This window comes from Channa argus, chromosome 22 (assembly GCF_033026475.1).
Source record: "Channa argus isolate prfri chromosome 22, Channa argus male v1.0, whole genome shotgun sequence".
NCBI lineage: Eukaryota > Metazoa > Chordata > Actinopteri > Anabantiformes > Channidae > Channa > Channa argus.
Window position 1 is genome coordinate 7018314 of NC_090218.1, and position 20123 is coordinate 7038436.

The 20123-nt window shown below is 39.5% G+C and overlaps 3 protein-coding genes across 4 annotated transcripts; 2 read left to right on the plus strand and 1 right to left on the minus strand.

The window, feature by feature from the left end:
• On the plus strand, positions 1-4174 carry bnip1b (BCL2 interacting protein 1b). Its single transcript, XM_067492511.1, has 6 exons — positions 1-96; positions 1023-1115; positions 1186-1277; positions 1699-1806; positions 2845-2963; positions 3083-4174. Exons 1-6 carry the CDS (start codon positions 13-15, stop codon positions 3277-3279), a joined length of 693 nt encoding a protein of 230 aa, XP_067348612.1. The 5' UTR covers positions 1-12; the 3' UTR covers positions 3280-4174.
• On the minus strand, positions 4172-14886 carry LOC137108219 (stanniocalcin-like). Its single transcript, XM_067492581.1, has 8 exons — positions 14601-14886; positions 13658-13782; positions 13093-13303; positions 9239-9242; positions 8765-8929; positions 7784-7923; positions 6177-6388; positions 4172-5138 (listed from the first exon to the last, which is right to left on the minus strand). The coding sequence occupies exons 1-8, from the start codon at positions 14748-14750 to the stop codon at positions 4805-4807; spliced, it is 1341 nt and encodes a 446-aa protein (XP_067348682.1). The 5' UTR covers positions 14751-14886; the 3' UTR covers positions 4172-4804.
• A 77-nt stretch (positions 14887-14963) lies between these two features.
• On the plus strand, positions 14964-19838 carry htatsf1 (HIV-1 Tat specific factor 1). Of its 2 annotated transcripts, none has more exons than XM_067492509.1 (10): positions 14964-15048; positions 15719-15883; positions 17128-17353; positions 17550-17597; positions 17709-17863; positions 18393-18556; positions 18729-18825; positions 18915-19004; positions 19098-19235; positions 19448-19838. In XM_067492509.1, the coding sequence occupies exons 2-10, from the start codon at positions 15719-15721 to the stop codon at positions 19718-19720; spliced, it is 1356 nt and encodes a 451-aa protein (XP_067348610.1). In that variant the 5' UTR covers positions 14964-15048; the 3' UTR covers positions 19721-19838. The 2 variants fall into 2 exon arrangements, with proteins under 2 accessions (XP_067348610.1, XP_067348609.1); XM_067492508.1 differs by having other exon boundaries at positions 15042-15199.
• Positions 19839-20123: the final 285 nt, after the last annotated feature.

The window sequence follows — 20123 nt, forward strand, 5'->3', positions numbered from 1 at the left end:
ACCAAAACAAATATGGCGTCCTCTGCGGACGTTCACGTCCGAATTTGTGGACAAGAAATTATAAAATATGATCTAGAAATTAAAGCTCTCATTCAGGTAAGGACTAAAATGTGTTGCCTGCTTATTGCTGTTTTCTTTTCCCCTTTTTTCCTGATTCTGGAATCGACTTTTTTTTCCGGCTTGGTATTCGTGAACGTATCACACAACAAGTGACAGTTGCACTAACAACCTGAAGCTAACATAAACTTAGCTTAAGAGCTACAAGCAATAATTTAGTTAAACGCATTTACTGCAATCACTGGTAACAGTTGTATTTACTGGTCTTTTTTACGAAGCTACGTTAAACTTTTCACTAAAACATCTTACCTGCATTGGGATTTACTCTTGACAAAATGGTGACAAATAATATTGAATAGGCTTATGATTAGTGACCATATTCAGTATTCGGAGATTTTATATAGAAAACATTTAGACAATTAATTGAGAAAGTATTCTGCAGAAAAAAAACATAAATAAAATGACAATTTGTTTCAGCTTGATGATTTATTATAAAATGTTATTATTTGGCTATGTTTATATAACATATATTAGCCTATGCTCTGTATTGTGACAATGTTTGATTATTGTTATGAGGTTGATTAAAAATTATATAAATAAAACCAATAAAGTTTTTTTTTTTTACTTCTTCAAACAGGAATACATTTAAAAAATTTTGAATTAATTTCAAAGTATGATTTTAAGAGATTGAGATTGTGATGAGCATTTCCTATATTTTATTTTTTTACATTTTATTAAACAATAATAGACACGTTAACTCATTGAATTATCATCAGTTTGACTTTTTTTGCGATTTATTTGATATTGAGATTTATTAAATGATTTAACATTCCTAAAATCTTAATTTAATTTTTTTTATTGTGTTAGTTTTGCTCAGACAGACACTATGCAATATCATCAACTTCATTTAATCAATAATATGGAATATTTTATTGTATCTGTGTTTGTTTGTGTGGTTACTGCAGGACATCGGGGATTGCCCCGGACCTCAGTCTGCCCTCATGCAGCTCAACTCGGAGGTCAAAGAGAAGTTCAACAAGCTCAGACTCAGGATACAGGTCAGTCTCAGCCACAAACACTTGCTCAAAATGTCAACAGTTTTATTTGATGTGGTGGTGTCGTCGTCAGGATCTGGATCAGATGGCCCGAGAACAAGACCGAGAGACGGACAGACAGGCCATTCAGGCAGAGGCTGAGAGCCATCGAAGACAAATGATGAGGTGTGACAGCAATAATCTTTGTTTCAAACTTGAATCATTGACTGGGTTTTAAAGTTTGTTTTTGATGCTGTTAGTAAAACAAATTCTTGGTGTTGGCCCTTGATCCCTGTAAGGCCATAGTGGTTACTGACATAGTTTATGTCTGTTTGGTAAAAATTACAGATTTCTAAATTACAGATTAATATTATTCATCATTATGAATCTTTTGAGCAACTATTAACATCAGACCATTTCTAATTCCTTATCTGGAGCTAATACGCATTGAGAGGCAGATAAATACATGTAAAACAAATAATGGAAAAGCTGGGGTCTTTAAAACACATGCACCTACCACATAATCAGTCAAAACAGACCAGTTAAGAGGAAAAAACAAACTGTAGTTCTAAACTTAGCCTCTCTGTTGTTCCTCTGTGGTTTCCAGTAACCAGACAGTGTGGAGGAAAGCTAACCTAGCTTGTAAACTGGCCATAGACAACATGGAGAAGGACAAACTGCTGCATGGGGGAGACAACCAGGGCACCAGGCAGAGGTAAGTGCAATTCTATGGCCCCTCGGCTGTGGTGCTGAAATGATGAGTTGGTCAGCTCTATGGTATAGGAGACTGAAGTTTAGAAACTGCAGTTCCCACAGTTTGGGAGAGGCCGGAATTGTGGTGGCAGAAACATTCAGTGAAACCTCATGTAAAACTTTGGCCTAAAGTGTATGTTTGTTTGTTTTTTTATTAGCTTAATATCATTAAATTGAAGACAATTTTAGTGTTGTAGTGCGCATTGAATCTGAAAATGTGTATATCATCTCCAAAGGAGAACACAATTTGATAATTGGGTCAAACTTCATCTTCCCCCTTTCACCCACTTACCTCATGCAGCCTGTTTGTCTCATGCCTGTTCATCTACCCATGTGATGACATTTGGCTCACAGTTTGAAAACCTCCATTCTGAAGGGATTTTTTGGAAAAAATATAACCCAACACCACACATGCCCATTCAACCCCGCAGTCCTAATAGTTATTACCCACATTATTTTAAGTTTCTGGTCTTCCCATAATTAAAGTCATCGCCAAAGAGACTTTTCACATTGGATAAATGTGTCTTTATGTCATTATACAAAGAGCTGCTTTGTGAGTTTTATCAGTACAGTGTAGTGTGACTGAGGATTTTGCTAATCTGAGAGATCACTGTGAAGGTGACAGAATCGACGAATGTCGATGGTTTAAGTACAGAACCTGTATTATTAGAAAGAGGAGAGGAAATGTTTAATATTCCCCTTCTCATGGGATATTAATTCTGATTTAATGGGATTTTATTCAATGATTTAAAGATATAAGTTCAGCTTCTGCTTCTTTTAATTACAAAATAGAATAATGTTAGTTTTACCTTCTCTCTGCTGGTAGGAGCATGATGGTCACTTCCAGTCACCACACAGAAATAAAGAAACGATTTTATTTGTATGCACATTACCATTACAAATGAAACATGTTACTGCTACTTTACTGAACTGTAGAATGAACCTTTTCTTTGAACCATCAAACAGCCATGCATCACCAAATCTGCTTTGTGTGTCTCAGGAAGGTGACCAAAGAATGCCTAGTGGAAACCAGTAGCAATATCACAGAAAATCTGATGTCAATCAGCAGAATGATGGCTGAACAGGTGAAGCAGAGCAAGGACGCCATCGGCACGCTGGGTACAAGACAAACAAAAAACAAAGATCTTTTCTTCTGTCCAATAGTCTGGCCTGTAAATTTCATTAAGTTTCTCTTGTTCATTTATGTTTCCATCTCCCAATTTCTCTTCTTTTGTCAGTCACTTCTTCCAGGACGGTGCTGGAAACCAATGAGGAATTTAAAAACATGACGGGAACCATCCACCTGGGGAGGAGGCTAATCCTCAAGTACAATCGGCGGGAGCTGACGGACAAGTTGCTCATCTTTCTGGCCCTGGCCCTTTTCTTCGCCACTGTCCTCTACATCCTTAAGAAACGTTTCTTCCCCTTCATTTAGCTTCCAGCTGGCTGGGTCAGTTACCTGCTATTTTCACAAACACATCTGGACCTCAGTATGTTTTCCAGGTGCTTTCCTGTGCAGCGGTGAGACTGGACTGGCGGACGTAGAGAAGATGTCTTTTTGCAATATTTAGGTGAATAAAATGGGTGTAAAGGGTTGCATAATGTTTGGGGAAATCTTTCAGCTGTAGTGAAAACAGCCTGGTGATGAAAACTTAGGAGGTTTCAGTGATGGGTTTAAAGCCTCACACTTATAAGGTGTTGTTTTACAGGGTCTATCGGGAAAAGCTGTTGTGAGCTTATGATATGCATTATGATAAGGCTGCACTATTAAAGGATAACATGGTCATTTTCTAAGTGAATGAATTTTCAAAAATGCCCATACAGACACTAAAACCAGTATTAGACACTAAAAGCAGTGTCTGTATGGGCATAGTTGAAAATATGACTCATTTTTCATAAAGTTGTCCTTTAAAGGTACAGTGAAGTGGACAATATATTTTTGGCATTCAGAACTAATCTGAATTAAGGAGACAGTTCCTTTGGTTTACATTTTGTTAAAATCCTGTGTGTGTGTGTTTATACACAGAGATATATATATATATATTTTTTTAGACTGACTGTTGTTTTTGTCTGTGAGATTACCTTGTGCCTTTCCTCCTTCCAATCAGATGGCCAGACTACTGAACTGTGTGTCTGATTACTTACTGATCCTCTGAAGGGCATCTGTGATGTTAACTGTGTGAATGTTGGAACAGAAGAGTTACAAAACCTTTTTTGAAGTCTGTTTGAGTAAAGTTGAATATTAACAAAATGAGGGATATACTGCTTTGCACTGCCACAGAGACGCCAGTAGGTGGTAGAATACATGACTGTCTTAACACGCTCTGTTCATTGACATCGTTGTGGTTTTAATTGTAATCAAAATAGTTTACAAATGTATTTTTAGATTCAGTTTAATAAAAACCTATAAAACATAGCTTGAAACCTGGGGTCTGTGTGAAACGTTATTATTGTACAACATGAAAAGTACATATTTATTACATATCTTAACTAAAGAGTGCCTCCCTTTCTGCAGACTGCACCACAACTGTCTACAAGATACTGTACTGTTGGATAGTGAGTCAGCTATTTGGCACACGACAGAAGAATCCTTAAACTCCAAAACAGACTTAAATAGGTAGACAACAGGTTTCAAAGCCATCAGCTGCACTTGAGCTAGACACATATTCCCTGTGTGTGTCCATGCCTGCTGCTACAGGATTCAGCTGCGGTTACTGTCATGATGTGAGGTAGATAACTGGTTTCCATCAATGTACAAAGTCAAAATTTAAAGAAAAATGTTAAAAGCACAAATATCCAACAAATTATGTTTTCACCAGCAAAACTACTCTGACTAATAACATACTACCACTACTCTGACTCATTCCAATTCTCATACAATAGTAAGTGCATCCTTGTTGAATCTTTCTGTACCCTGTCTGCACCTTTTCCTGCATTGGCTGTTGGACTCACCCCTTTGTCTATGAAGCAGTAACATTGCCCTTCTCAAACAAGGGGAGACCAGATTCAGTTGTATTGCGGATCTGATTCAGTCCATCTCTGTCGTCATGTTCAGCTACACTGGTTGGATGTTGCAGGGGTTCCTGAGCGGTGACAGACCAGGGCACATATTGTGGTGGTGGGGTGGTGGTGGTGTCCTGTGGAGCCTCAGAGTGGCCGAGAGAGCAGGTGATGCTGAAGCTGCTGCACAGTGCCCCCCAGTGTTGCTCACATTGTCCACGCAGCCTCCGACTGACCCATGACCTGACCTCGTCTCCACACGTCAGCAGGAAATTCACTAGCTCCAAGTATGGTCTATTATGCAGTAACACAAGAAATAAATTGGGGTGTGGTCAGAAGAATGCAGTTAGAGAACAGTGGATAGGGTAGGATACTGGTCTCCTTAAATTCCTGAGATTCTCATGAGACAAGCTGGCTTAGAGTGAAATATGTCTTTGTTTTCCACAGTAGAGTTGTCAGGGAAAGGCACAGGTGTTGCAAGTAACACTGAAAATAGGTATTTTCTGTTGAAGGGCACAACTTTTTATTTGTGTATAAAGAAAATCTTTGTGGAAAAGCAGGTAACATTAAAAATTTACGCAAATATTGCAGAAAAGTTTCACATACAGCAGAGGTGAAAAGTGCTAAATTACAATGTTAGCATTGCTTAAATGTTCGCTAAAGAGACAGAAAATGATGACAGATCAGATGTGTGACACACTGACTAGACTATAATCTGCCTGGAAGATGATCATATACCATATTTCCACCATGTTTAATATTTGACAGTTTCTCTCTTTGTCATAGCATCTTTTGCTCCCTCCTGTTCTGCAGTGGTCAGGATGGATAACTGATGCTTGCATAATGATAATGGGTACAAATTTACATTTTCTTTTGGCAGTTTTTCAAATTTTGGCTACATTTGAAGAGAAACTTACCTAGTGAGTTAGCACGAACAACCTTTACTAAGACTCTGAGACTGACACTGACAATGGTATTCAGCCACAATACTTTTTATTATTTACTCCTTTTCTTTCTTACTGTTATAAATCAAAGTCTTCGAAGTCTATGGGGCCAAAAGAAAAAACCAATAAAACATGACGTTTTTTGTACCATTTAATAATTTTTTACAGATAAAATAGCAATAAATGAAGTACTGCAGTAACTCATGTAGAGAAGGGTTATAAAGTCCACAGGCTCTGTTTGGTGGCTTCTGTTTTTTAATGTTGAATTACAGGTCAATACTGTATTATACAATAGATAAGAGTCCTGCATCCGTCACAAAGCATTGTTTCACTGGTGCCTTGTTTTCTTTAGACATTTAGGTGGTGAAGAGAGTTTGTGTTTTCTTACCCTGGGGGGAACATCAGGTGGAACTGCACCAGGCCACCTGTGGTATCCATGTGGTCCTGTAGTGCCAAGCAAAGCTGGTGTTTGGAGTAGCACTCTCTCTGGAGTGACAACACCATCTCCTTTACAGCTGAGCACCTGCGGCTCACGCAGCTGAACCGCTGCCGCAGTCCCAGCGCCATGCACCGCAACGCGTCTTTTACAAAGGATTTGCCCTGGGAGGTGGGGGAAGAAAGGAAAATGACACATTTCCGATGGCCTGGTTAAAAAAAGCTGCATGTTCTGAGCTCTTACAGTGTCAAATCTGGCCTGGGATGTGTAACACACCTCTTGTTTTTGCTCTTTCCAGTGTCTCTCCACTGTACTGCTGAATAAAATACTAAAGCATGTACAACCAGGCCTCTAATGTACCTGTGATTAATTATTAAAGTAATATTCTTCTATCTTGATTCTTTTATTACATGAATTAATTTATGGATTGAGGGGGAATCTGTTGTATGTAGTATCATTGTTTTTATGCCTTGTACAGCTGTGTATCGCCGTGTTGTGCAGTGGCGAAGAAACAAATTACCCCATTGGGGATTAATAGTCATCTATCTAGTTTGTCATGTTACATTTCAGAAATGAGTAGAACATCCACTCACGGATATGTTAGGGGACAATTAGCAAATGTCCCCTTATTGGGTTTGCATTGTAAAAATGAAAAAGCTAGTTTGTAGTTTGAGTAGTACTAGTTATCTTTTGTTCAGATAATTTATGTTTCATATGTCTAAGCTACTTAACTCAAGTTTTGTAGTTAATTTTAAAAAAAGAGTTTATAGAGTCAGAACTTCATATGACATGAAGAATGTCCTGCAGCTGGAGAAGTCATTTTATGCCAAAATCAGGACAAAAACTTCAGATTCAAACTTTTAGCACAATAACAATTGACGAATCACCAAACATGCATGTACTGTAATAGAGCAGGCAAGCGTTTCTTTTTATAGTTTGAAAATATGAACATGTGTGTGCCGTCACAAGAAAATAACTGAGCGGCAGACTGGTGCAATATTTTCTTACAGTTTATGTGGTCATTAACACACTGTAACTCAAAGCATCAGTAGTTTGATACAGATTCAACAGACAGCTCCTATACAGACAGAAAGAAGCACTTCGCATTACAGTAGCTTTTGGTTTTTCAAATCTTATTAGATTATACCGTACCTTATATCATAACGGTTATTAATGTGTGGCTGCGTTATATATCCAGGTCACTCAAAGATCCATTGAAAATCCATCCACTGTGCACGTTCACACTGCAGACACATTAGACGCGCGTCGCTCTCATGCACTTCTACTAAAGTAGACAAGCTGTTCCCTCTCCCATTTCAGTCCCCCTCTCAGTTTGTTTTGAAAGCAGTCCCATGCATAACTATAGTGTGCCTCTTATACACCAAGCATTCCTCACAAATGACTGTAATGACTGAGGGGATTAAATGAAATAAAAACATGTATCCAGATATGTCTTAGGTAAATCTGCCCTCAGTTGAAGGAGTCAAACAGCAAAAGTCACTGTAAAACGGGAGCTAATAGCAATCAAATTACTTTTGATCACGAGTGCTGCTCCTCACCTGTGAGTCATAGCGGCCGGCATTGTGCAGCAGAGTGAGACAGATCTGGTGCAGCCCTTGGATTTCACAGGAGTTGTTGAAGCACTGAAACATCCCACAGCCAACATCCCCTGAACTTAGCAGACAACTCTGAATCTCAGCTAAGGGAGACAGCAAATGAAAGACAGACACAAGAATAAACTTTGCTACAGAGAAACAATAGGAGAGAGTGTACAGTATTTGTGGTAGCTGGGAGATGGGTGTTTGGGTCAGACTCTCAGAAAACTTTTAAGTGCAGGCTACAGACATGTCAGCATGATCCAGAGGAGACAGGGAGCTCAAACTGTCCAACATCAGTGATGGACAACGATGTTTTCTCAATGCAATACAGAAAAATGTATTTCTAGTGTTTGAAGTGTTTGAAATTGATGTCAAATGTTATGTTGTGGTTCTTGCAGTTCTAGACGGGGACTATGTGTCTGCAGGTCAGCTCTGCCCGAAGGTGCCCTGCTGGTAAGGAGGGAATGTGCTTGGACAGGAGCGAGCCGCGGGAGCTGCGCATTGAATTACAGCCACCTACGGCGCAGGAGAGCAAACAGTGGGGCGCGCAATCCTGCCCGGCACGGTCCGGGAATACGCACAGCCGGAGTTAGTCCAAAATGAAAGACTGCGCAGAAACTATTATTTTAACGCTAAAATAAAAACCTTACACATAGGCTACAAAATAAAAAAACAACAGCCTGCACTATAATAAACCACAGGCAGGGTTCAACAAGTCCATGTTAAATCTGGACAGAAACGACTAGTACAGAAAGTAATACTTACATGTAAAGACATAATTGCTTGCGCAAAAAGAATTTATAAACAGTTTGGTGAAATGGAAAAAGCATATTTAAATATTAAAACGTTAAATAAACGCATTGGCGAAGTCCAATTTCTGGAGACCTGCACCCACAGACGACCAGGTGTATTAAATAGACTATATATGCAGGTCAAACTCACCTGTACTCTGCGGAGTGAGTCGTCTTTTGGCCTGGACCACCTGCTTCTCCTGGGCATCATGTGGATTTACCTGTTGACAGGTCAGGAGCAGCACAAACACAAAAAACGCAGCGGACAAATTCCTCGACATGTCTGAGAATACCAAAAGCATGTTGCTGTTTTGCTCTTAGCTTACAGGGAGGGCGGGGGGGAGGGGGTGTAGCAGCAGGAGTGTGGCCTGCAGAGGGGTTTCCTGACTATACGGTATGTCCGCGGCATGAAGGCTGAAGTATATAAAGCCGCAGGAGAGCTGCGCGTGCACGACGAGCTGAGTGAAGGGAGCTTGTGTCTCCACCAATCACGGCGCAGCTCGGTGGACGCGCGCACACACACTGGAGCTGGAAGTTTATCATTGATGAGAGAGAAAGGAGGACGGACAATGGCACAATGTATTCGGTGTGCATGAGTAAACTGGTTCACTCTGGTTTCGTTTACCCATCTATGACCCAATAAAGCACGAGAAACAGGCAGGAGGAATGAAAGTCACGCTGAATGAGAATCGGCCGAGTTAGTCCCACAAAGTAAAGCTCTTTTAAGGCCTTCCTCTTCATCTGGAGTCTGCGGGGGTACGTGCAGGTCAATCACTCAAGACATCCCCATTCAATTAACCCACCACAGTGTGTGTGTGTGTGTGTGTGTGTGTGAGGGTTAGCAGCTGCTTTCATGGCAGGGAGACGTGCAGTGAGGAACGTATCAGACTGAATGTAAGCGCGACGTGTGATGACTGTCAGGTTTTACAAATTGTTGCAGCGCTACATTCCGGAAATCTCGCATTTTTCCACATTATGCGTGTTTAACACATAAATAGCTTATTGTTATGCAAACAGCAAGTGCTACAACTAAATAATAAGGTACTAATTAGATGGCGTTGTAATAAAAGGTCTAATAAGTTGCAACTAATCTTTTTAAGTGTTGATAAATGATCAGTTTACAAAAAGAAGAGTATTTTCCTTGCGACTGCAATTTTATATACATTCATATGAATTCAAGCTGAACTGATTAATCGATTACAAGTCAGTCGATTGCAAGAATAATCAATGTGTAACTCATTGTTTACAGCAGTGTATAAAGCAGCAAGTGGTATGAGTGAGTATCACTCCGTCACAGGGATGTTTTCTGCAAACACGATCTAAATGACATATTTTAAAAACATTATACCGATTATAGTTTTACCATAATAAAAGTTTGAATGCAGTACTTTTACTTGTAATTGTGATTATATGAAGGCTCTTTGGCACTAAATACATAGACCAAAGTACTGGATAGGTTAAACTGTGACATGATGGTGGACATGCTAAACCTGAAGAAAGTCTCACTGTGATAGTTTCAAAATGAAACTGGTCCTAACAAAGATGGTTTATGACTATTTATATCTTCTGTCAAGATGTTTATGGATTTTGTGTTGTTCTACTTTATAGTTAAATCCTGAAGAAGCATAGCCGATGGTGAAACCACCACCAGGTGGTAGATACAGCCCATAAAACTGAACCTGTTACATGCTTTAGATATGTCCCCATGAGCAGCACGTTGGGAAGCTTTGTTTTTTCTGCACAAATTGTTCAAACCTTTCAGCCTGCTTGTATGTTTTGATTCCTAATGACCATGACCTCAACCTTTGACATCTGCAAAAAGGCCGATCATTTCAGTGTCCCCACATGAGCCAAACAAATAGCTCATAGCTCTCACTCCTCGCTCCTCTGCCTCCTTGGGATTATCTACACTGCATCCAAGAGGCCTACTCTGAAAGTGGCCAAGAGAGTGTGTGTGTGTGGTAGTTCGGGGTCATGGTATGTCCATGCAGGGGCCCAGTTGGGAAAAATGTACTCTTAAGGGGGCTAATGTTTGAATGTTTGGATGTCAGTTGGAGGACTTTTTTTTTGCAACCTTTCCAACTCGGTCTCGGTCTCATCCCACTTCAAAACAACATCCCAGTTTTCCTCACACAACCCCTGATGACCACCCATACAATGACCCTTCTCCCTGACACTTAACACACTCACATGCACAAAATGGCACACTAATGCACATGGACACTGTGCAAACAGTAAACACACAGGACCCTCTTGTCCTCTTATGTCATGTTGCAAACATGTTACGTTATCCTTTATGTGTGGGTGTGAGTGTACATACAGCAAATTCACAAGTAATAACTTATGAGAAGCATTTGCTATAACTTTGGGGTCGTTTGCCTTTTTCCCCTCTATAAGTTCACTTCACTGCAGTCGCTATAACCACATGCATAACATCAGCCTTTTCAAGGACCACACTGCTTGTTTGACATATTTGTAAGGTTGGCTCACACAAACCAAGTGCAGATGGTTTAGTTTTGATGAGATTTTGACATATTTGACAACACTAAACTGCATCATTTTGGCATTGTTGTTAAAGAAAAAAGTAGTTCAGTTATTTTATGATTCTTCACCCCCCCCCCACCCAAAAAAGTACACACTCACAAGGCTCTTTAAATTTTGCATATTGCCCAAAGACCAAGCTCCTTACCCTAAACTTCATATTAACCACAAAACCAAGTCTTAATTTGGAAGTTAAGTCTTCAAGTATTTGATAACAAACAAAGCTTCTTTTGCTGTTTTATTTCAGAGCTATAAAAACTACTTAAAACTGCAATCATCTTTAACCTACATCAGCAATTAGGTTAGGAGGTTTTATGTCTAGACAACTTTGAGAGAAGCTCAGTTACGCCTGAATCTGTAGCTGGGTGAACCAATTTAAAATGATATTCTTTGGTCTGGTTTTCCCAAATTGACCGTATAAAAGTAGAACTTAGTAGAGTTAAAAAGCATCAGCAACTGAGCACATAACCCCCGACTAAGAAAAACTTTACACTATGGTCTAGAATAACTATTTATTTATTGTATTTAATTGTACGTACTGTTTAATCACATACAATTAACTACAATAATTAAATCAAGTCACAAATGCATGTAAAGAAGATTAAGCCCCCTTTGCTGGAGATGTGCTATAAATAAAGCTGCCTCTTTCTAACCCTAGTGAATTCCATTGTGAAGACACAGACAAATACTGATGGGTTAAAGCCTGGATGAATTCAGGATTTGAGAGTGATAGGGCTGCTTGTAAACAAAACTCTGCATCACAGGGGAGGCTACTTGGGTCCTGTTCCTTTGATTCCCACGTGCATGTCTCCATGGTGTTCATGGCATTTCTTACAATACAGCATAAACACACACTGGACTGTGCTTCTACTGGTTCTGGAATAACAGGCTCTCAAAAACAAAGCAAATAATTAAGTAAGCAAAGTCACTTAATTCAACTAATGACTTCGGGTTGTGAACCTTATGGTAAAATAATCATTGTTCTGTGTCTAATATGTAGATGGGGAAAGCCTTTGTCATTTGGTGGAAATAAAAGTGATTAATACCAAATACTGTATTTTTGGTGCATTATGACTGAGACACCTGGGAACAACTACCCACTCTGTGCTAGTTTTATACTTGCTGACTTTTTACTTACTGTACACCGTAATATCTTTAATAAAGACACCCAAGGTAAAGACCGATACAAAAAGAGAATAATGATATCCACTATGTTTAGTAAAGAAGATTCCTAATCAGTACATACTAAATGCATGCGGCAAAGAGTAAACTGACATACTGTGATTTAAAATTAAAACATCCAGATCCTGAACGAAATATATGTACATACGACTTTCCTTTATTTAGTTTGAGACTTTTCATTACAACTGCACATGTTGTGAGTAACAGGGAAACTGCAGGATTATCTTCTAATGTTCCTATCAACCAGGTAATTGGCTTCACCAATTATTGTAAATCAGAGTAGATATGTTTATAGATAAGTTGTTGTTAGTCAACACCTTATTAGTAGAAAATGTCCACACACACCCCTGAGTCAAAAATATGCATTTAACAAGAGGCAACGTTCAAAAATAATTGTCCATTTGCGATCACACAGAAAAGAGGCAACAAATAAGTTCAAAAACCATCCAAGTTTTTGATGTTTTTTTTTTGTTTTTTTTTAAAGGCAGAGCTATGACAGTATCCTGACACTGCCCAACTTCTCCAGTTGTACCCTCATGCAGCACAGACAGGCAATAAAACAATGTCTGATGCTTGACTGCAGCAATTCTTCTCACTCTAGGCTGTACTACTTTCACAAGGCTAACAGAGCCACACAGCATTGAGTGTAGACTAGCATTTGTAAGTGTGGCAAGAGAGAAAAATACAGTTTTCTTAACTGTATTTCCAAATTGTTCTAGGGTTTAGACTGTGCTTCAGTTTTTAAAACAGGCCTCAGGGGGTTTTGGGGCCTGAGGCAGACAGAACCTCCTGTGGTTCTGTCTGATCAGATGGTGCAGGGTTAGAGCTCAAGGAATTCTCCTCCTTCCTGTCCCCTGACAGGAAATCGTGAATGGCAGTTTCTATGTTCGGACGGAAAGTGTGATTCATCTTGGGGTCCACAACCTGAGTGATGATCCTGTCCACTCCAGACTCGAGCATACCTGATCTAAAAACACAATAAAACTGAAGTTACAAAAAAAAAAGACTGGCTTAAAAACACTAGAAAATGTAACAGAATGCTAGCGTTTAATATATAATGTTTCACATATGGTGAAACTGTTAACTGAGGCAATGAGGTGCCCTAACTGGCTTTCACTTTCAATGTCATAGCAAAGGTGTGCTATAAAATCATTAACAGTCGATTCCTCTGTAGACTCACATATGGTTTATCCAGTACCAAGTAAATTGAATTCTTTACAAGAAATATTCAATAACTCAGTAGTACTACATTTTAGATTGTCATTCCTCAACAATGTCTACAGGACATGTAATAATTCAAAAACTAAAAGGTGGCACTTACTGAACGACACTTTGCCTCAGTCCATTCCTCATCTGGTTCTTGTTGATAGAAGAGTTCCATTCTTGTGTGCTTAGGTGTGTTGTGACAAAATTGTCCACTTTCTGCCGCAGGTTCTGATAGGCAGGCTGGCAGCAACGACAGTGACAGCAATGTAAACTCAGTCATTCAGAATGGAAAAGCTTTGGTAAAACTACGGCGACTTATTCATTTTCATTTTGTTGATTTCTGTGCACATAAGTAAATACAACATCGGTAAAAAAAATACATCTTTCCAACAAATGCACATGAACTTAAAAAACACACAAAACAAACAAAAGAAAAAACATGTCATGTGCAAAGGTTTGGACAGCTATTGCTTAGGATTTCTTTTAGATATCAAAGTTTATTGATATCTAAAACAGTAATTCTGTAACAGTAACAGTCATTCTGTTTTTGATTTTAGGAACTTTGCCCATGCAAAGACCGTTTCACTAACTTTTTCATTGGTTGCAAAGCATTTATAGTCACAATTTGTTGATATGTAGTGGCATCCATTCTTGAGGTGGTAAATGACTGACACATGCAAATGTTTCAGGGTTTCTTTTGAACAAGACACTTTATAAAATATAAATATCAATTAAAAAAAACAATTCAATGTGTTTTGCTGGAGGAGTATTATTTACTTCTTTTAACCAATGTAATTAGAACTAGAATTAGAACTTTTACATAGGCTATACATTTTTCTCCAGTAACTAGCACACATAAAGTAAATTACTACAACTTGTATGGAAGTTTTACTTATCACACAACGAACTCCAAATCCAAACCGAGCGACTAGTTAACAACTAAGCTACTTGTCAGCAAGTAGTAGCTCGGCTAATAATGGCTAAAATTAGCTTTCAGACAGGCTTACCTCTGCTCACCCATTCACTTAGCTAAGGTAGCATTAGCATTAGGTGCCCACCTTCGTATCAACGTCGGCCAGACAGTCTCGACGGAACTCGTCAAACAGCCCCCGGTTCTTCAGATGCTCCACAATCATAGCGATTAACTGCGGGTCCCCCGGCGGAAGACTGGTCGGACAAACGTTAACATTAGCGCTACCCTCCGCCATACCAAACTAACTAAATGTACTAGATCGCCTGTTAACTACATGAAAGCATTGAAAGCGGCCTACAAACAACGCGTTCCTTCAGTTGTCTCTTTAACCGGCGGTGAGCGGTGATTCTTCCTTTTGACCTTGTAAACCGTGGCAGCCACTTAAAAGGTAGAAGCCTTGACACAAATCGAACGCTTCAGTCATGCCAATGCCACACGCATGCGCACTGCGAATTTGACATCGGAAGTATTTCATTCAAGTGTCCTCGCGGATACAAATAAACGATAACCTGGGACAACGGGCAGTGAATAACGTAATTTTTTTAGAGTAAAATTAATCTAAAACATCAGCTACATTATTAAAACACAAGTGCTGAGACTGTCTGGGGTGGGGCTATAGACGGGATATAGCTGTATCGTCAGTCTTCTCAGATTTTTAGTTTGCCCGGACTATCCTTGTAAAAGGTAACGCTAGCTAGCGGTGTTGGCTAATATCTACCAGTTTATTACCTGTGGCAGCTAATACTGTCGAACACAGAATACGTGTTTCAATCGTCACCCAGTGTGCAGCAGTAAATTGCACTGATGTGAACTAAACCATATCCGAATTTGAGTAGTACAAACTAGATAACAAAGGCCAAGCTCTCAGTTCAAAGTAACTAACACAAACGTTAATCATGAAGTAAACCGACTGACGTGATTGCACAGAACGGGCCGACAGGGCTGCTAAGTTCATATTATCCTGCTTTGGCTACAGCCAACCATTATTACTGATCCATACACTGCCAAAGTTGCGACTTTCTTTGTCCACTGAATATATTGTTTCTGTCAGCAGAGCAAATACCCCTGTAGAGTCTACTTTCTTAATTGCTAAAATATTATAAACAAAACGGCAAAGCAGCGCATTAAATCAGCACTACTTCTATGCTGAAATGGACGGGTTTGCCGACCTTGCCCGATTGACGCTTTACGTTATTGTTGCAGATGAGTGGGGAATCAGACGCCAACAAAGAGTTCGCGGAGCAGCTGCGGATGCAGGAGCTCTACGGTCAGAGAAAAGAGGATGGCACTGACCCCTACACCTACACTGACCCGGAGGATGGGACTGTTTACGATTGGGATCATGACAAGAAGGCCTGGTTCCCTAAAGTAAGAACATTTCTCAGTGATTTTATACATCACATTTGTTCTTTCAAAGTTTAATAGTACTTTTGATTTTACTCCTCCTTGTTGCTATTTACTAGTTGTTGGCACAGTCTTTTTCAAGCTATGTGGCAGGTAACTTGGAGAGGAGAGGAATTCTCCACAGTGCTTATGTTAGTTTAGGCTTAGTCCTCTGACTCTTCCTAGAAAAAACCTACCATATTGCCTGAACTGTTCGCTGCAGGACTCACTGTTATTTTTGTCTTTAAATGTAGTTCCTTCAAATTTGCTCTTCAGACTGAGTTTTGGGGCGACACCTCATTCATGATACTGTAGAAAGGATTAGAAGGATAGAATCTAAACATTTAAAGTACCTAGAACATGTAACAGACAAATCTATCTATGCATTATTGAGAACATGTGTTTTAAGCTTAAGCAGACTGGGCCCTTTAATCTAGTTAACTAATGTGGTCAATGCTCATTCATTTAGTTAGGTAGGTCAGTTAGATAAAACAAGTCACTATGTATATAAATGCATTATGAAAATGCATCTGCTGTGCTTTAAGAAGTAGGGTGATTGCCACTGTAATTTATCTACTAATTGTGACCTCAGCACAACCTGGAAAAACATATTTTTACTAGTCTCTCAAGGGATGCAATTAATTTTTTCTGTGTAACATAATATTAGCCTGAAAACAGTTAATCTTTACCAGGAATGAGAAATGTTTCCAAGGCCACGTGGACACTGCAGAAACATTTTATAAATTATAGAAATTACTCCCAAGAGATTAAGAGAACTGAGATTAGATCTTGTTAGGTGAGGGTGTGCTTTTTTCCTCTTCTCTTGGAGCTTAATCAACCGACACACACGCAAAACGTAGCTGATGAGTCTCCTGTGTGTCTGTTTTCACGTATAGTTCTAACAATGCTAGGGCTTGTCCTTATTGTGTGACCTAATGGTGTCAGCAGGGTAGTGTCATATGTTTAACCTATGGACAAATGTAAATGTGTATGTCTCTGATAAGCAGCCTTCACTTTCCTATACCATAAATCAAATGGGAGTAGTAAAATAAAATCCGTCACACTCTGGTACTATCTGCATAAAAGATGTCTGCAGATCTATCAGCGATTAATAAACTAGCCAAGTTTTCTGCGTCCTAAGCATGAACTTTGCGGCTCTTTTATAAAATATGGCTACAACCCCAAATCATTTACTTTATGATTAAGTAAGTTTGCTTACTTTTTTATAGATAACAGAGGACTTCATTGCAGCCTACCAGGCTAACTATGGCTTTACTCAGGAGGGAAACTGCAATCCTGCAGTGAGCAGCACTGACCCGCCACCCCCCAAACCAGACAGCCAGCCTTCAAAAGAGCAGAAATCAGTAGATGTCACACAAACTCCAAACCCAGAAAAACTTGAGACCCCAGCTAAAGAAGCCAAGCAGAAAGGGGAGAAGAGGAAAGCCGAGCCAGGTAAATCAACATCCACAACCAGAGGAGAAAAAAGCAGTGCAGTAGAAATAGATCATAGGTGGTATTTTTGTTTCCACCCTTCTCACGTCTACAGTAAAAGTTATTTCATTACAGCGTAGAATTATAATGTACATACAATGTTTAATTTTATACGAATGCATCAACTAATTATTTCTTTCCATAATGTGTCATATAGGGTGGTTTGAAATTGATGACCACAAAAATACAAACATCTATGTGTCAGGTTGGTATTGCTAACTTTTTTGTTTGTTAAAGAGAAAGTTTTCCACCAAGTACTTACTTCTGCTTACTGTATATCTTTCTCTTAAATTTTTCTATCTGGGTTTATTTTCAGGCTTGCCCCTAGACATCAGCACTGAAGAGTTTGTTGAATTGATGTCCAAGTGTGGCATTGTGATGCGGGATCCCATCACTGATGAGTACAAGGTCAAACTCTACAAGGACAAAGATGGGAATCTGAAGGGAGATGGTCTCTGTTGCTATCTCAAGGTTAGACAGTTTTTACATACCCATGTCCACAAGGGTTTATTAGGAGACCTAAACCCAGGGAAATCTGTTTTTTTTTTGTCTCCTCTCCTGAGGATCACAACCAATTTTTTTTTTTTTCATTTACATGACAGTGAAGGAATTATCTTACTGAAGAACAGTTTTCTGTAACATGCTGGATGTTTAAACTGGTTGCATCACTTTGTCTGCAGCAAGTCATGTGTTGTGTATTTCCCTGTTAGAACCATAGAACCCGACACACTCTTTCTCTGTTTGGCAGCAAAGCTGTATTTTCACTCTCGAATAGACAACAGACCTGTGTACACGTTAAGGCAGCCATGCAGCGCACTGGATGAAAGAACAGCCCTGAAATTTTATTGTCTTTTAAAAGTAATACATTAGTACTCAACATTAAGACTCTTTTCTCTCTGACCAGCTGATTAATACTAGTCTTGTGTCTGTTAGGTACATTAGAATTTTTACTGCTGCAGATGACTCAAAAATATGCATGTATGTTTGTGATTCTCTGCAGAAAGAGTCGGTGGCATTGGCTATGCGCCTGATTGACGAGTCAGAGCTCAGAGGTTACAAACTTCATGTGGAAGCAGCACGGTTTGAGCTAAAGGGACAGTATGATGCCAGCAAGAAGAAGAAGAAGAACAAAGATTATAAGAAGAGGCTTCAGCAGCAACAGAAGTAAAGTCATTTTCATGTATTTTTTATGTAACCTCTTAATCTGAACGCAGGAATAAACCCCATTCTCCAAAATGCTGTGGAATGACAGAAGACCAAAGACTGAGCATTTCTGTGTTTTGTTTATTAAAAGTATTAGATAGCTTCCTTATGATTGTTCCTGTGTCTTGTGTAGACAGTTGGATTGGAGGCCAGAGAGGCAAGGAGAAATAAGGAAGAGGAATGAAAAAGTTGTCATCATCAGGAACATGTTCCACCCCAGCGATTTTGAGGTACAGATAGAAACACATAGGCACATGTCCACACACACACTATTGATTGTGACTATTAACCATTATGGTATTTTTGTTGGCCTTTTAAGGAAGACCCACTGGTGTTGAATGAGTATCGGGAAGACCTGCGAACAGAGTGTGAGAAGTTTGGGGAGGTCAAGAAGGTCATCCTCTTTGATGTGAGTGAGTTTAGTGTTTTTCATGGTAGAATGATTTGAACTTTAAGTCAGTGGCATTAACAAATAGCTGATGTGGTTGCTTTTGTGCTGCAGAGACACCCGGACGGTGTTGCTTCGGTCGCTTTCAAGGATCCTGAGCAAGCCAGTGCATGCATTCTGTCATTCAATGGCCGTTGGTTTGGAGGAAGGCAGCTGTCTGCTCAGGTTTGGGATGGAACGACAGACTATCAGGTATACGAAATGGCAAATACAAAGGTCAAAAAGAGATTCAATTGGGAAGTGGGGGCTTGTTTTTAAACAGTCTGCTATCCAGTAATGATAAGGGGAGCCATCCCCACTGTGGGATGAATAAACGTTTATCTTATCTTATCTTATCTTAAAATCACTGAAGTGAGGTTTTTTGGTAAGTGTTTGCATACTTCATGATAATTGTGTTCATGCAGGTGGAAGAAACTACCCGTGAGCGAGAGGAACGACTGAAGGGGTGGTCTGTTTTCTTGGATGGCGGCGATAAAAATGAGCAGAACACCCTCACCAACACCACTACCACCACCAAACCTTCAGAGAGCAGCACGGGCACAGAACCCACAGAGCTCTCCAGCACCACAGAGCCTGAAAAACACTCAGAGACAGAATCAGAGCCCTCACAGGAACAGAAACATGATGTGGACTCTACAGACAGCAGCCTAGCAGGAAGTGATGAGGAGGAAGCCTAGATCCAGTTGTGCTTGAAGGTGAATTTCTTCAAAGCTCTGTGTTGAGCAGGGGAAAAGAAGAAGAGATTTGGACAGTTTGAGCTGTTTTGCATTGTAGAAAAATAAAATTATAATTTTGTCTAACCTACTTTCATCATTTTAGTGTACATTGTGTGCTTGACAATGTTTTCCTTAAATACACAGCATTCCCTTCATTTCTGAACTTGTTTGGGTTTGAATTATAGATAATTGCTCAGCTTATACTTTTGCTACATTTTATTTAAATTCCAGCAATTTGCTCTTACTTGTTCATTATCTTCTGAGTATATCATTCAAAAACAATAGAATAAAACACAAATAGCAGGTAAATAACCCCCGCTTTCTTCTGGCTTTAGAACTGCGTTAATTTTTCATGAGATAGAGT

Excerpts from the sequence above, each read along its gene's own strand:
- htatsf1 (XM_067492509.1), top strand. The coding sequence starts at position 15,719 with ATGAGTGGGGAATCAGACGCCAACAAAGAGTTCGCGGAGCAGCTGCGG. Across the intron at positions 15,884-17,127 it reads AGAAGGCCTGGTTCCCTAAA|ATAACAGAGGACTTCATTGC; the intron begins GTAAGAACATTT and ends ACTTTTTTATAG. Across the intron at positions 19,236-19,447 it reads ATGGAACGACAGACTATCAG|GTGGAAGAAACTACCCGTGA; the intron begins GTATACGAAATG and ends GTGTTCATGCAG.
- bnip1b (XM_067492511.1), top strand. The coding sequence starts at position 13 with ATGGCGTCCTCTGCGGACGTTCACGTCCGAATTTGTGGACAAGAAATT. Across the intron at positions 97-1,022 it reads AAATTAAAGCTCTCATTCAG|GACATCGGGGATTGCCCCGG; the intron begins GTAAGGACTAAA and ends TGGTTACTGCAG. Across the intron at positions 2,964-3,082 it reads GGACGCCATCGGCACGCTGG|TCACTTCTTCCAGGACGGTG; the intron begins GTACAAGACAAA and ends TTCTTTTGTCAG.
- LOC137108219 (XM_067492581.1), bottom strand. The coding sequence starts at position 14,750 with ATGGCGGAGGGTAGCGCTAATGTTAACGTTTGTCCGACCAGTCTTCCG. Across the intron at positions 13,783-14,600 it reads TGGCCGACGTTGATACGAAG|CCTGCCTATCAGAACCTGCG; the intron begins GTGGGCACCTAA and ends CGTTGCTGCCAG. Across the intron at positions 5,139-6,176 it reads CACCTGATGTTCCCCCCAGG|ACCATACTTGGAGCTAGTGA; the intron begins GTAAGAAAACAC and ends ACTGCATAATAG.